This window comes from Lampetra planeri, chromosome 9 (genome assembly GCF_965212315.1).
Source record: "Lampetra planeri chromosome 9, kcLamPlan1.2.h2, whole genome shotgun sequence".
Classification (NCBI taxonomy): domain Eukaryota; kingdom Metazoa; phylum Chordata; class Hyperoartia; order Petromyzontiformes; family Petromyzontidae; genus Lampetra; species Lampetra planeri.
The window spans coordinates 4,956,515-4,973,333 of record NC_136115.1 but is presented as its reverse complement, the minus strand read 5'-3'; the positions used below and the strand labels follow the sequence as shown (position 1 = coordinate 4,973,333).

The following is a 16,819-nucleotide window of genomic DNA, read 5'->3' as shown; positions in this document are numbered from 1 at the left end:
GGGATTGGGTCCTCTGTTCCAGTCAACAGTATTGGAGGGCCTTCATTGTGACGCTTGTTTAGCAGGAACGCCTCACTGGAGTCTCACGACTCTTTCCTTCCAGGAGGGTCTGCCGAGCTTTGGGGCCGTCCATAAATGACGTCACGCACCTGGGGGGGGGGGGTCAGACATTTGTGACGATGTGTGACGAGGGGGGGGGTGAGAAATGTGACGTCACATCAAAATGCGCAACTTTAAATAAATAAATACAACACGTTCTACTTAGTGCAGCGCCACATTAAATACGCACTACAATGACAATATTTTAAAGCGATTTGAAGCATGTTTTATATTTTTTGGGGAGAGGCAGAGCTTTGTGACGTCATATTTGAGGGGGGGTCTGACTTTTTGTGACGCAAATTTTTATTGGCTGGGGATCATCAGGTGTGAAATCCACAGCAAATTTTCTTGCTGTGGATTTCACACCTGATGACGATTGCTTGTGTTGCAGTCGAAACGTCGTGATCATTTTATTATTTTATATTTGTATTATTTTATTGTTTCCCTTCTACGTGACTTTACCGAAAGCACCAAGAATATGAATCACTGCGGTCACGAAAGCTTTACATCAAAATTTATATTGACACTGTTTAACTCTTTAAAGCGCTTGAGTGATATCACACCAATGTCCCAAACACGTATTTGCCAATATAATAATAATACATAGCGCTTTTCATCAAGGATCTCAAATCGCTGTACAGGACACAGCAACAGCAGCAGAACTGAACATTTAATAAGCGGGAAGCGTATAATAATTGTTTTTTTACCCTTTTATCTGGCAACAAAACTGACACCTCTTTTACAAGGAGTAATGTTTGCATTAACCACAATACCTGCGGTCGGAATGCAAACAAAAAACATAACTCTGATAATGATATGCACTGTCCTTGACATTGATTGGTCCACACCCGAGACAGCTTTTCTTGGAGCCTAGTCTCACATGGTGTCGTGAGCCTTTTGGCGTCATCTGGTCCAACACCATGTGAGACTAGGCTCTAAGAAAAGCTGTCTGAGGCAAGATGGTTCACTGGATCTGTAAGTTAACAATATGATTTTAAACTGTATTCTATGTGAAACTGGAAGTAAGTGCAGGGAGGCCAAAAGGGTGTAATATGATGTGAAGAGGTGTTCTGGTTAACACCCTTAGCAGCCGCATGTTGAACATCCTGCAAATTGATTAGCAGCTTTTTAGCCACGCCAGGGAATAAGACATCACCATAGTCTATGCGAGATGAGATGAAGGCATGGACCAGCTTTTCTGCATCTGAGGCAGAGAGAAGGGATCGGATGCGTGAGATATTCCGAAGATGGAAACATTGTCTCTGTGATCTTTTTAATATGAGCCTTGAATGACAATGTGGGGTCACTGATGACCCCTAGATTTGTGACTTCCTGTGCTGAACAGATTACATGACCTCCACTCGTAATGTTGAAGGGTGCAGCTGTACGATAGATTACTTTGAAGTCCAACACTCTCCTACGTTATATTTTGCCCATGTAAATTGTTCAATCCAAAGGTGGCAACCCTACGGTCCGCACAGGTAAATCCCATGGGCGGTGCCAGACTGGACCACGTCAATTCACCTTTCAACAGAGGCCACACACACACACCCGAGAAGCGACTGGCAACACCCACATTAGCTGACGCCCAAAAATATTTAAAATTATATTGCATTCAAACATGACGTGCACAGGTTGGCTGGCCTATGAGAGAGAGAGAGAGGAAAATACCACAGTGACGGAGGCCTATTTATAGGCAGGTCAACAACAGAGGCGCATAGAGCGAGCTGGCAGAATGTGAGTACATTCATCATTTGTTTTATGCTGTATTGTTGTCCTTCAGCAAAAACATTACCAGTTAAATCTAGCGTCTCGCCTAGCACAATTCTGTTTGTAAAAAAAATACTTGCCTGTAAAATGTACCGCAGCTTTTTTTATTTGGGAATAGTAAAAAAAATCAATATTGTGAAATAAGCATAGAAACCCATAACAGAGTTTTTTTGGGAGGTTAGATCGCGTAAATATATAAATGTGTCGTTAAAACCCGCCACCACCCGACACAGCCAAAAACAACTTCTATTATGGATGAAAGCCGACGTGTTAAGTATAGAAATGTACGTCGCTATACTGACACAATTACCGTTGCATACAATTTATGAAACTCGAAAGAAAACCTACGTTGAGAGAGATAGCTGCGTATATTTCTGAAATGTTTCTTAATTATAAGTAGTACTGTACGGTGCGAAAAAAGTTAAATATTCGTACACCTTGGTTGTATAGAAGAGTTGGAGTCTCACACAGAAGCAGCTATATGGATAAATAATGAAAACAGAAACATGTTGTATACCTCAGCAGTTTGTTTTGGTAGTGGTTAACTGGCTCACCGTAGTCCAATATAATAGGAAGTACAAATAAATAAGAATTTACCTGATGGGATGGATTTAATCTCAACACAGTAGAGAGTGTTGACTGCCCCACCAGCGTAATAACGCGCTTCCTATTTAAAACAAAACCTGTACGTATAAACTATAATGTAACATTTCCTTGTACAGACACAATGGGGAGTCCATCGTATTTTGAAAAAATATCGTGCGGTAGATGTATCGGCATATGCCAATCACATTTTACTCCCCTGAATTACTCAGTGAAATATTAAACATTTATTGACAAGCAAAACATTATTGTTGCTAATAAGTTACTTGGTTGCAGTTTAACAGCATTATAGGGTGTTCAGTGAGGTCCATCAAAGTCATAGTGAGTTCCTGCTCAAATGAGCTTTGAGGCAGATATCGTCCCCCCTTTACAGCCCAGGGCCACTAGTGGAAATTCCACATTCCTATGGCAAGAGGCGAGTACAGTACATATATCAAAGGACAACCATTGTTGACTTCCCCAACAAATAGTACCCATTTTAGTAGAATGGTATTCATAGGTGTCCATCTATTGTAAAGTTAATTTAAATTGTTCCATCAACTTTAAAAAATAAGCTTAAACAATTACATATAATCGATGTTACAGTGTCCTAAGTCTGTGGCCATTCTTATTGCCTGAAAAAAAAATCCACGAATGTTTAATTTGAAACAAGGGGCAGTTAATAGCATAACTTTGGTTGGTATGTAAAAAACACATTTGCTGCCAATTCAGTTTACTATGCCCTAGGAACTCTGCCATGGTCAGGCTACATGCACTGCTGCATGAATGTCAGCTTCTCCCCATGTTGTGTCAATCATAGGGGTTTGTTTTAACCACACTTCGCATTGCTGGTCGATGATGGATGGTAAAATAGTGAGCAGCATGGATGGTTGGTGTGAGATGTGCTCAGGAATCCATCTCAGGGTAACTGGGTTCAGTGAATTACCCAAAGCCGGATTAAGTTTGACGAGGGGGGCGTGGTGAAGTTGTTATGGTTTGGTCGACACACATTTGTATACTGTGCTGTGTTCAATGCATTCCCTTTAACGATGTAATGCCACCCATAACAGACGCCACACACTCCATTGTTTTTACTTAAGATATTTCGCTTCTAGTTGTTTTGTTTGTATATGTGATACAGTATACGAATTCTAAAAGCTCAATCAAAGTTAAAGTAAACACAATACACCATTGTGTATTATAATACCTGGCAGACACACACTTACTATAGTCATATGCTGTGGCTGTAATCTCCAGATTGCCAATCGTATATATGACAGTGCGATTTAGTAACTATTAAAAAACAATTTCGATTTAAAGCTTTTGTGACTGCAGGGATTCATCTTTTTGGTTATTTCGGTAAAGTCACGTAGAAGGGAAATAATAAAATAATGCAAATAAAACATCATAAAATAATTCTCACGACGTTTCGGCCACAACGCAAGCAGCCGTCCTCAGGTGAAGAACATTCAGACGCTGTCTTCCCGACAGACCAGCTCTTCACCTGAGGACGGCTGCTTGCGTTGTGGCCGAAACGTCGTGAGAATTATTTTATTATGTTTTATTTTTATTATTTTATTATTTCCATTCTACGTAACTTTACCGAAAGAACCAAGAAGATATTATAAAACAGTACGTAATTTTGGGAGGGGTCCTCAATCATCCAAGGCCCCGAGGCTTCAGAATCTCAAACCCACACATTAATCAGGCCCTGTTCATAACCAATGCACTACTGTTGCAGTGGATACAGAGGGTGGTACACCTTCAGTAAAAATAAAATCATTGTAGCATACAACAGTGATAACAGCACATTGTTACGCTGTACCACCGATTAGACCTTTACCAGGTTAGGGTAATGGCTAAACCGGTTCAACTCACCTTGAAACAGAGTTACACAATTTCAGAACCCATCTAATGTCTAGGCTGCTGATATGCAAGATGCTTTAGATAACTTAAATAGCTACCTAATGCAGTTCAGCACTTATCAGGTCCATGGAAGCTACACAGAGCTGTGCGCCTGGATGGTGCTGGCTGGGGCAACCAATCTTGCAGTAAAGGTGTTATAGGCTGTGGGTGACGATGCGGTGGTCTAGATGTCTTGTGACACCCCCCCCCCCCCAATTAATTGACCCCTAACATTTGCCCTTTACATATTCGTTTCTGTTTTAAATAAACCTTACTTTAAAAATATAAAGTTTTGGAGAGTTAAATGTAGGTCACAAGAACATCTGGACCACCCTGTACCCCCATGTCTATCTATACCCCCGATTAGCACGCTTGGACAGGTACGGTGCGGAAGAAATTCAACACACAGTACATACATACCTGCCTTCACCAATCCGTACTGACCAGCATGGTGAAGTATGGTTAAGCCTGTACGTACATCCGTGGGATTGTAGAGTTATACTGGTTAGACCACACGACATTCTTGACTTCTGTGCAATGTAGTTTCCATGCTACTGCTGGTCTCGTGGCACCGTGGCAATGGCATTGTTATCGTTACGTGTGCAGTTTCGCCTTTGTTGTGTGCGTCAGTGTATGTTTGCCGTTTTGAACTGTGTCCTGTATAGGAGTGGATGTTTACCGATTTTTTTTTTGTTTAAAGCTCGACTAAATGTCACAGCTGCAGCAGCAGCGATTTCCCCATGGCCGAGAAGAGAGTCGTAGATTGCGAATCAGATAGGAATTGGCTTTTGTGGTATCTCCACCGGCTGTCTTCGCAGCCACCACTGAAAAATAGCGGGCACGTCGCAGTGAGAAATCTGGAAGCATGGATTGTGTCGTTTTGTCGCAGCTTGATACTGAGCGAGCCAAGTTTCGAACTTCAAGTTGAAGTTCATTTTGGTTTAACCAGGTGAAGAAACTAGAGCGAACAGGATGAGACTCATTCGCGAGAGCGATATGGGGCACGAGCCGTGATGTATGTGATTTGATACCGCATCTCCAGTGCAGTCGCGATTTCGAGGTGCCGGGACACTGGGGTATTTGAGATGATAACAAAGGAATCGCCCAGTAAGGAAGTGAGTGCAGCCCAAATGTAGTGTTCAAAAACAAGGCAGGACAGTAAACACAACGAACGAGAATAAGCAGCATTGCAAATGTGTGATTGAGACTTCTGTACTATATTTTTGTCTATTTCATTCGAGTTATTTTTATGTTATCTGAAAATAAAGTGGCTTTTAAATTAGTCTTAAGTTCATGAATTGCGAATGCGCTGAGAATATGTCCAAGTTATGTGTCCCACAACGTGGGTGCCAAAACACCAAATACCCATTCAGTAATGTAATTACTGTATATACAAAAAGTCATTTGACTAACTATGACCTTAAACTCTTAGGTTTTTTTTCGGTAAAGTCACGTAGGTAAAACATTAAATTAAAATTAATAAAAGTAAAATAAAAATCACGACGTTTCGGAGGCAACACAAGCTTCCGTCTTCAGGTGGAACCGTCACAGCACGAAGACGGAAGCTTGTGTTGCCTTCCGAAACGTCGTGATTTTTATTTTACTTTTATTAATTTTAATATCATTTTTTACCTACGTGACTTTATCCAAAAAAACTTAAGAGTATGAATCCTTGCAGTCACGAAAGCTTCAAATCTAGAATTAACTATGACCTTATTGAGAATAAACATCATCAGCCATCGAAATCAGAATCTTTATTTATCCTGGAGAAATCCGATGAGCTATGAAGCTCGTTTTTTCACAGCTGTCCTGTAGGGGTGGCTCATAAAGTTACAACAACTAAATAAAAATAAACAATATGAGTGCAAAGTGTAGGAAAGGTAAGCAAATCACGAAAAATAAATACCTAAAATAGATCGAGATCAATCCACAGCTGGGTGAAGGCTTCCCCAAACCATCGCCAAATCTCACGATCCAGCGCTCCATCTAGCACCCGCGTGCACGCGAGCTTGAACGATTTCGATTTAAAGCTTTCGTGACTGCAGGGATTCATCTTCTTGGTTCTTTCGGTAAAGTCACGTAGAAGGGAAATAATAAAATAATAAAAATAAAACATAATAAAAATACAATTCTCACGACGTTTTGGCCACAATGCAAGCAGCCGTCCTCAGCTGAAGAACAGGGCTGTCGGAAAGACAGCGTCTGAATGAACACCACCAAGCTTGGCAGCGTATATTTAAGCTGGGTTAGAGGAGGAGGGCGCCTTGGGGGGGGGGTATCAAAGTCATATTATGTAGGATTAGCAGTAATAAAGGGAGGAAGTAATAAAGGGAGGAAGTAGGACTTTACCGAAAGAACCAAGAAGAGCTTGAACGATTGTATCAGCGATTTAATACAAAAATAAACATACTAACTGCCACATTTATTCACTTGTGTTGTTTTTTTTAATCGTTACAGTATCAGCCTTTTGTGGTGCTTTCTCAATAAGTAAGTAACACCATCATTTGATCATTTGCTCCGGGGCTTAAATTAATCATCGCAGAGCAAAGAGGTCACTTCACTCATTTTTGACAACAACCGAAAAAAAACAGGGTTTGCCACGAGTCCGGTCGAATGTCTCTTTCTGCCCCCACTTTGCAGCCCTCCGTCGTGCGTCACCTGTCCAGAGGCAAAGGGGCCTGCTGATCTCGGAGGCTGCAATGGACAGCAAAGATGGGAGAAAGGCCATCAATCTTCCAAATATATTCAGAGGGTGAGAGCTGTTCTTTCTGTTACGGAGTTCTGCTGTCCATGGTCCAGACACACGTGTGTGAGAGTCACCTGTCCACTTGGAAATCACAGCATGTCCTCTAAATTGTCTTATGGTTGTTATTGTTTGACTTGCATCCCACTGGGATTTTTGCACACAGCATTGATAAACGGTGTTTTTCTGGAAGGCTTTGCTGTTTTATCCTGGATTTTTCTGTTTGCGCGTAGTCACTTTAAGATGTTTCTTGTTCATGTTTTTGTTTGTTGCGGTTGCGCCCGATTCAAGAGCCGAATGGCTCACAGGGCTATACCACATAAATGAAACTGAACTGAACTGAAAACACCAGGCTGATACAAGGGTTGAGAACCTCGATAATATCCACTTTCTTACCAAAAATACCCCAGTATTTACATTTATGCCATTCACATTTTGTATTTATTTCTCCAGCATATTGCTTTTGTTATTATAAAAAATGCTATGAAGCATCTACAAAAACTAACCAAAAGCACTGAAACAACAGAACACAACAAGTATTCGAACTCGCAAGTCAATGCCACGATAGTTACTGCACAGTACACGTCCAGTACCATCAGAATCAGAATATTTATTGATACTGGAGGAATCCGATGAGCTCTGAAGCTCTTTTTCACAGATGTCCAGTAGATTTTCACAGATGGGACTGCCTGGCGCAAGCACGTGGCAAGTTCCGTGCTTACACAGCTCGAGGACAGCACTTACACAAGTGCTCACGTCTCACGCTTTTAGGCGTTCTTAGATAATTATTACCGAGGGTCGCAACACCTGGGCAGTGTCAAAGACCATCCCCTACCCATGACTCATCATCCTTAAAACTGGCCAACGAAGACAAGCACAGACAAACACGAGACTATCGGGAAGCGTACGTAATCACAATCCAATGTGGATTTATGCAGCATCTAAATGTGTCCACATCTCAGCATTCTGGACAGAAACGGTGGGAATATTATTGCATCTTGTAAAGCGAAGCAGTCACAGCGGTCGAGGAATGAAGGAAGCTTTTGAGCCTGGACTTGAACAGAGGCGGGGGGGGGCGGTCGACAGCACGCATGCCTTGGAGAAGGGAGTTCCCGACTGTGGGGGCAGCGGAGGAGAATGAGCGACCTCCCACTGAGTGAAGGTCGGCTCTGGGTTTTGACAAAAAGCCGTGCCTTCTGTTTGATAATTTAAGGGACTGAAAGCCCGTGGCAAAATAGCCGTGTTTACATTTGATCTGCCATGTACGTGAAAATATTTTTTTGGTGTAGACTGGCAGGCATATAGGAAGGGAGTGCCATTGGTTGAGAAAACGAGAGTTTAATAAGTGAGCAGGGCAGCCTAACCCGCGCAAACAATATCTCCGACCGTATCCACGATGCAGTGCGGTGAACAGAGCGTTTGAACGATGCGTGTGTGCTTTCCTTGGGCAGTCCCGGGACGTACGGCAAACTTGGCGATCAGAAATTGACAGATGACATGGATTGGACTTCCTCGGCGCAGTACAACATGCACTTCCAGGTCAAGAGCAAGTGCATTATCATCAACAACGAGAACTTCTATCCGCAAACAGGTGCGCTCAACACACCACACACGGTAAGATGGATATACTGGATGTAGAAGTTACTTTACAGGCTCCAGATTAACATCAACGATCACTCCATGATGCTTAGGAGACTATGTCCTTGTGTGGGTTGGCAATAATACGGTGGGTTTTATAATGGGTATGCTGCAGTTGTGTATTGTTAAGCGGCATTGGCCGCTGCTTCCATTCGATTTTCCGGGGCACAGCATTTGCAACGATTGTGCACGTTTATTAAATACCCCAGCCCCTGTCCACACGCCAGTATAAATGAGTGCACTACAAGTGAGTCAATCGGCAGGTTGCGTGTGGTCGGGTAAAGTGTGGGTACTCACCTCCTCCAAGACGTCCAGTTAGGGTGGAAGAGTAGACCAAAGTACACCCGAGACCAGCTCTTGACGAGCTCCCTCGAGCGAAGGCCCTTCGTCTACGAGTGGTGCGAGCGAGTAAATCGTAGGGTTGCATCTTTTTTTGTGGACCGCACGTAATTGTGTGGCTGTGGGAATGCTCTCCCTGTGTCTCCCTCTCAAGCCGACGAACGCTGTTCTTCTTCTTCCTCCTCCGGTAGGCATGAATCGCCGGAAGGGCACAGACCGGGATGCCATGCAGCTGCAAGTGTGCTTCGTGAGCCTGGGCTTCCAAGTGGAATCGTATAAAGATCTGACCTGCAAGCAAATGATCGACAACTTGAAAAAAGGTACTGTACGAGACACAATGCATGTAGTTTCGTGAAGGGCAGCAATTGTTTAAATCACCCCGAAAGAAAATTCATTAAAAAATACATGGGATCAGATTGTTTTTAATTAAATGCCCTGCATGTTTGGCCATGGTCGGGGGTGTAATTCAGAAGTCGAGCAGTGTGGGTGAGATGAAACCGTCAGTCTGGTGGAGAGACCGAGTCTTCGGTATGGGTGGAGGAATCAACGAGTGAAGTTCACCGCGAGAACTGGGTGCTCCAGCCGCAGATACGACCACAGTCCAGGATGTTAATCGTGCCCAGGTTTGCTCGTGCGAAGTTCCCCGAGCGCGCACGTGGCTGTTACGCGTTGTACCCACTGCCCGCACCCGCGCGCTTTCTCCGCGACGCAGCGTCGAGCGAGGACCACGGCACCCGCGCCTGCTTCGTGTGCGCCATCCTTAGCCACGGGGAGGAGGGCGTGCTGTACGGCACCGACGGCACGCTCCCCGTCTCCATCCTCGCCGAGATCTTCTCCGAGAAACATTGCCCCTCGCTGGCCGGGAAGCCCAAGCTCTTCTTCATACAGGTCAGGGGTCACTCTGTCTACCGGAGTTAGCCCGCTGCCCCAGCCTTCACTGCCGAGGGCACCAATAAACAAGGCGCGTGTCTTCGCAGGCCTGCCGGGGTAGCATGTTTGACGAGGGTGTGGACCACGTGGACGGATTGGGGCGCAGCGACGATACGGACAACCGAGGCCACTCCAAGCCGGTGGAGGACTCGCTGCTCCCCAGCTACGACGTCATCCAGCCCGATTTCCTCTACGCCTTCTCCACCGTACCAGGTGCCGCCGCCGCCGCTGCCACCGCCGGTGTCGTCACTCGCCGGCCCAAGTGCTTGTCTCTCTGGCGCATTTTTTTAAGGGGGGGGTTGTTACCGCGTGCTATTTGGCACGATGTCTGACGGTACATGTCAGTAACCGAACTGAGCAGCTTACGTTCTCCTTCGATTGGCCGCTCAATTCAGTTGCTGAAGGAGCTCCCAGCACGTGGAGCGAAACGTCGGACATTGTGCTTAAGAGTCAAACAATATGCGGCACAATCCGAAAACGCATCTGAAAGCTGCGTAGCGCAACCTGGGAAGGTCTACGCAGCAACAGAAACCCCCCGTTTGACCTTCCCACTCGGTGTGTCTGTGTGTGTTTGGGCAGTGGTGGGGAGTGGTGGCTCAGCGGTTAGCGCTACGCTGCGCTACGAATCCGGCGACACGGATTCGATTCCCGCTCACGGCCCACACCAGTGACAATGATCTGAACCGGTCCTGCGCCTCCCCTAGGTCGACTCAGCCTCAAATGAGTTCCTGGTGTCATGTGTAAACATCGCCACTGGGGAGACAAAGGCAAGCGGGCGTTGTGCTGGCCACCCACCCACTCATCTACCGTGCAAGCCTTCATAGGTGCTCGCTAACAGCACTTGCCCCAACATTCTGTTAAGGCTATATGGGGGGGGTCTTTGTCTTTGTATGTGAGCAGTGGTGGCACCGTGGCTTGCACACCGTGATATGAACCCAGCAACACAAATTCGATTCCTGGCCATGGTTAACATCAGTGTTCATGATATCTGGTCCAGTCCGATGCCTGCCCTAAGTCGACTTAGCCTTAAACTAATATCTAATGCCATGTGTAAAAATCACCACGCCCTCGTGCGCAGGGAAAACCAGGACGGGTGCCCACCTTAACCAGGGCCCATTCACCAACGAGCCCTAGGCCATGCCATGGGCGGCTGGGGCCCTTTACATGAGCCAGGACATCATGGCTGGTTCAGCACACACCCCGGCGACACCCCTCACTCACCGGAGCACGCCGTGTCTGTCTCCGGCTCGCACCTGCAGGGTACTACTCGTGGCGCAATGAGGAGAGGGGCTCCTGGTTCATCCAGTCGCTGTGCGAAGAGCTGCTGAGGAATAGCTCGCAGTTGGAGCTCGTGAAGATACTCGTGTGCGTGAACCGCCGCGTGGCCACGCAGTACGTGTCCTGCTCACGGGACATCACCTACAACGACAAGAAGCAGATTCCGTGCATCATGTCCATGCTCACGCGCGAGTTCTACTTCAAGTAGCGAGCGGGCGGAGCAGCGGAGGAGCGAACGCCGTACTTTCCGCAGAGCCTCCTGGAGTTTGGCGGAGTGACTCTTTTCATCACGAGGGAGCAGCCCTAACGGGGAAAATCGCCCCTCTTTTTTTGCATGGAAGGGAAATCAACTGAATTCATGCAACCGGATGGACTAAACCCAGGGTGGTGAATCTAGGGGCACGTGATTTAATTTCATGCGGCCCATAGCCACGAGGCCCAAGCACTTTGTTGTCCTTTCCTCGCACCTCCGATTTAGCACGGTTGGCTACGTACGGTGTGAAAAAAAGTTCCACATACATACGATGCGGTCTGCAAACGATGTTCAATCCGTCACTGCAAAGATGTGGGGCGGTCGAATCGGGTAAAAAAAGGGGAAATATTTTCGACCTGGAAACTTGCGTTTCTAATTTTTGTCGCGCTCAGTCACTTCTGTCACTGCGAGTGCCTCGTTCAACGGCAGAGGAGACGAAAGTGCATGTTCATTTGCCCCACTAAAGGAATTTGAAAGTTAAATTCCCACCCGTGGAGTAAAAGATTTGTGTAAAACTATGTTCAATCAACCGAATTATGACCCATCTCATAGGGTTAATAAAAAATGTAATAGTTCAACTAAAACAATATATATTATATTTCGATTTCAAGCTTTCGTGACTGCAGGGATTCATATTCTTGGTTCTTTTGGTAAAGTCACGTAGAAGGGAAATAATAAAGTAATAAAAGTTCATTGCTTTATTTTTATTATTTTATTAATTCCCTTCTACGTGACTTTACCGAAAGAACCAAGAATATAATATATATTATCTCAAGTAAAAATTGCTGTTATCACCATAACACGAGTTGCAGTGTTTGTATCTTACGGACAAGTTTATATATATACATGAATTTAGAATTGTGAAGACTTCGTTTTCTGTTTGCTACAACTAGATTACGTGCTCATATTAGCGTAGAGATTCGTCACTGCAGCGTGTGTGCCTCGGAGGGAAATGATGACCCCTCATGCGCAGGTTTCTTTAGGTTGGGTTTCGATTCATCACAACGCGCCCGCTTGCTCCAAAGGTCAACTTTGTAAGCTTCAATGTATAATCACGTCCGCGCGCGTTCACATCTACGTGTTCATGTTGAATTTCTTTCGCACCGTACGTAGCCAACCGTGCTGATCGGAGGTGCGTTGGAAGGACACAAACAAACTAAACAGATGAGCTTCAATCTTGATTTGAAGCTTTCGTGACTGCAGGAAGCCATACTCTTTGGTTCTTTCGGTAAAGTCACGTGGGTATAAAATAAAATAAATGACGACGTTTCGGGCACAACACAAGCGTCCGTCATCAGGTGGGACAAGCGATGAGCCTCATCGCGACTGCAACGCGTGGTTTGATCCGCCTTGACGCAATTGTCGACTAAAGCAATTTGGAACATTTGCTTCATTTTCTTCACTCCGCCATATAGAAATGTTTACTCATTTAATAAGTGTAAAGCCAATCCTCTCGTGCATATCCGGTGCATGGTTCCTATGTAATGCGTAAGAGTAACAGTGTGCTTCACGAATTTTCAGAGGGAGGGGGGGGGGTCACTTTCGCCGATAGGACATCAGTGCGAGGGCCGCCACACCGCCTGTAAATGGCCGGAACTAAAGGCCCACCCGGGGCCGCCAGTGGCCCCGGGCCTTGCAATGAAGCCCACTGGCCTGGCACGTGGCCTCCACTCGGCGCAGAAGCAGCGAACGGACCAGGTCGGCATTGCTCTCTCTGCACGCTGCCTAAATCTTTGAGCACTGGGAGTGCAATTTTCATTTGTTTTTATTTTATTATTTTCGATTTTCTCAGGGCAAAATAAATCGTGGAGGAAGGTCCCACGTGATTTCGAGAACACGTCCTTCGTGCATGAGGAGTGTCTGCATTACTTCAGACAGGTGAAGAAGCAAAGACTGAACAAAATCTCATTCTCCAATCCAGCTTTAATAACAGTGCTATATACAGGCGAACCCGATTATATATATTCAATCCTACTGATGACCCTCTTAAGATTTGATTGAACATAGTGCAAGGGGAAATTGCTCCATATCTCACAGGGAAGTGCATTAAAATGATGTATTGAATACCGTCGGACGCTACATATGTAAAGGCTTTGAAATGGATAAATAAAGGTTCTCTAATTGCTCCGCATTGTTTTGGTTGCGTATCTGTTGACGGATCACTCCTTTGGTGTGACATTAAGAAACACAGTCGGTCAGCCTTAGGCAATGAGCTCAGATTTGGAATGCCACGCAACTAGACCGCCCTGATTCGATGTACCATCGGGACGGCTCTGACAGTCTGTGTTGGATACCCCTATTATTATACAGCGGAGGAGGCTCGTGAAGGACGCTGCTACTGGGCAGTTGGAGGCAGTCACCCTCCAGCAACAACGGAGGGCAGAGGAGCGACGCTCACAACAACGAGCGGAACGCCGGGCGATTAACACACAGCGAATTGGCACAGTAGGGGCACAGGTGGTACATCGGCCAGTCATCTCAGTCAGTCAACCCCATGACACCTGCTGAGTCTGTCCCGTGACCTCCTGCCAGTGGGCTTTCAACACGTCACGTGGCCTTAAAGTGCACCTGGCCTGGCACAGGCGCCGTGGTGATGTCACCGCCACTAAGTGGCGAATGGCAATTGTTGTTGTTGTTATACAATTCAATTTTGCTCAACTCCAGTCATCGAGACCCCCCAGGGTCCGCTTTCTCATGAGTAGTGTCATGCCGCCGCCACGAAGCCGTTCAGCAGGCGCCCCATCTAAGACCTCGCCACCACCAAGCGACGGAGCCGACCCCGCGTCCCCCTCACCTCGCACGAACACACCCGCACGCATTCCCCCCCCCCTCCATAGAGCTCGTGGGGAGGTCACCTGGCCGACCGGTTTTTATCCGAGAAGCCCTTATCGGGATTAAACTTTCACGGTTTCCGGCGATCAGGGAATTGGACGACCTCCCCCGTGCTACGTGGCGCCGCGGCGCTGCGACCAGCCTTAATATGGTGGGGTCGCGGCATGGGGCATTCGGCCACCGCGGTGGAGGCGCATTTTCCCCCCACACACACCCCCACGGGTCGACGAGACAGGCGGAGGAGGGAGGGGACAGCATGAATAGCGGGACCGCATGGACTCTTGCGCATAGTCATGGAGGGTTGGGAACATTATGCTTGAGCGCACAGGCCCCATTGTTAGGAAGGGTAAGGGAGTAATTAGGATGTACGCCGCCAACGCCGCTCACTGATTAGCATATCAAAAGCGCCGGAACCGCCGTGCGCGGGCTCGAGGTGCACGAGCCCATTGTTCAGCGCAGCCTCCCTTTGATGTAGGGAGGATAAATAGTGGGGCAAAAAGGGGAAATAGCTCTCTTACTCCAGCGCAAGGCGACGAGACACAGCTCCAGCCAGCGACCCGGACGTCCGTGCGACGCACCGAGGTACGCTGTTAGCACAAGGATCAGCGGACCGCCGTGGACACTTAACAGTGAGTAAGAAGGTGAATTAGAATCATAGCAGATAAATCGGGAATAGGTATAGAGGTATCAGCGTAGGCCAGCCTCGTCGACTCACTGATTTAACATCTAGTTCCAGGTAGCGGATAATAAATCATTAATAGCTGATCGTGGCCTCGTGTGATCTCGTGTTATAAGTGTGAACGCGTGTGGTACTGTGTATGCGTAAGCTCGCGGCGTGCGTAATCAGCGTACTCCAGGTGCGCGATCATAACGTGAGCGGCGAGCGCGGCGCAGAGCGGCGCAAGAGTGGGTATCGCGTGTGGAGCTGTAGGCGTGTGTGCGCGCACGTTCACGACGTGTATAATACAGGTGCGCGATCCTAGCGTGAGTGGTCAGGGTTGAGTGAGTGCCGCGCAGAGCTGTGTGTGGGTGTGCGCGTACGTAATTAAACATGCCTACTACGCGGACCCGCGGGGGAGGAGAATCCTGGAGCGACGGCTCTCACCCCATGGGTGAAGAACGCAGCAGCGGTTCGCCTAGCAGCGAGGGGGCGAGTAATGAGGTTAACCCGGCCGTTAGGGGTACCGAGGGAGGGATCTCGGGGGCTAGCGACCCCCACAGTAGCAATCTTAAATCTTGACTTAAAGCTTTGGTGACTGCAGGAATTCATATTATTTGGGTCTTTCGGTAAAGTCACGTAGATGGTTCAAAGAAAATAGCAAAAAACTACGACGTTTCCATCACAACACAAGCAATCGTCATCAGGAGGATGACGATTGCTTGTGTTGTGATCGAAACGCCGTAGTTTTTTGTTATTTCCTTTGAAACAGCTACGTGACTTCGCCGAAAGACCCACAGAATAGTAGCAATCTTGTTCTATTCATATGCCAATGAAGCCACCGCACACACCCGATGGTTTGCAAACACGGAGAAGTCTACCCGTGGGGGTTTTTGTTTTGTTTTGTTGGGGTCGTGTTGAGTGCTGTGCTGCGCAATGAGAAACAACGTTGCTGCTCCACAACACAGACTGGGTCATCGCAGTCCAGAGCCGCAATGCCAGAGTTGGGCAGCACAAGTCAACGAGTTCAAACCAGACAGCCGCATCAGAGTGACAAACCAAAAAACAAACCCCCTCCACCCACCCCTATTTAGCCTGTTAGCGAGCAGCTATTGAAGGCGATGTTTACATATCGCACCCGCAGTGCCGGATTATCCTGGTAGCAAGTATCTACATCAAGGCCGTAATTAGAATATATTCAAATATGCTCAAAATGTCCCCCCCCCCCCCCCCAATATATTGCTATAAAATATATTTCTGTTTATGTGATTGTGGTTATGGTTGTACTTTATTAATCCCTAATCTCTGCCATTACATACAATGAAACAAGATAAGGTAAAATAGAAAAAGTAGAGGAATCGAATGCTATACCCTGTTAGACATTATTGTAAAAAATGCATAACAAGTCCATCCTGTCTTAGTGATTTTTTTTTTATATTTTAGGCTGGAAATTCGTTTTAAAATTTAGATTTTTTTTCTGGGGGGGGAGACCCCCTGAAAGATTTGGTCCCCCCCCTATGTTGACTCCATGGCTACGGCCTTGATCTACATATGTAGTAGCTACGGGTCCCGCACTCTCAAGGGCCCCACGCTAAATGCTTTCAAGCTATCAATTCTGTTTCAGTGATTCTGCACTTGCTCTATTACTATAGTACTATACTGCCTTCAACTTTTATGAACGACTCGGTGTTTAAGGTTAGCGATTTGTCGTAGAAAATGAAGGCATCAAATTACTTTACTAGGCAAGTAAAAAATGTATGTGTTTTAATATTTACGTGGTTATTTTTTTGTT

At 46.4% G+C, this 16,819-nt stretch overlaps 1 protein-coding gene across 3 annotated transcripts; it reads left to right on the top strand.

The window, feature by feature from the left end:
- The first annotated feature begins 1,796 nt into the window (after positions 1–1,796).
- LOC144720604 (caspase-3-like) lies at positions 1,797–13,668 on the top strand. 3 transcript variants are annotated; one of them, XM_078597460.1, is made up of 8 exons: positions 4,610–5,305; positions 6,814–6,843; positions 6,997–7,108; positions 8,551–8,690; positions 9,268–9,396; positions 9,789–9,964; positions 10,054–10,219; positions 11,266–13,668. In XM_078597460.1, exons 3-8 carry the CDS (start codon positions 7,056–7,058, stop codon positions 11,490–11,492), a joined length of 891 nt encoding a protein of 296 aa, XP_078453586.1. In that variant the 5' UTR covers positions 4,610–5,305; positions 6,814–6,843; positions 6,997–7,055; the 3' UTR covers positions 11,493–13,668. The 3 variants fall into 3 exon arrangements, with proteins under 3 accessions (XP_078453588.1, XP_078453586.1, XP_078453585.1); XM_078597462.1 differs by lacking the exons at positions 4,610–5,305; positions 6,814–6,843 and adding an exon at positions 1,797–1,836; XM_078597459.1 differs by lacking the exon at positions 4,610–5,305 and having other exon boundaries at positions 5,965–6,843.
- Positions 13,669–16,819: the final 3,151 nt, after the last annotated feature.

Coding starts and splice junctions, on each gene's coding strand:
- LOC144720604 (XM_078597462.1), top strand. CDS start 7,056: ATGGACAGCAAAGATGGGAGAAAGGCCATCAATCTTCCAAATATATTC. Junction 7,109..8,550: donor CTTCCAAATATATTCAGAGG/GTGAGAGCTGTT, acceptor TTCCTTGGGCAG/TCCCGGGACGTACGGCAAAC. Junction 9,397..9,788: donor GATCGACAACTTGAAAAAAG/GTACTGTACGAG, acceptor TCCGCGACGCAG/CGTCGAGCGAGGACCACGGC.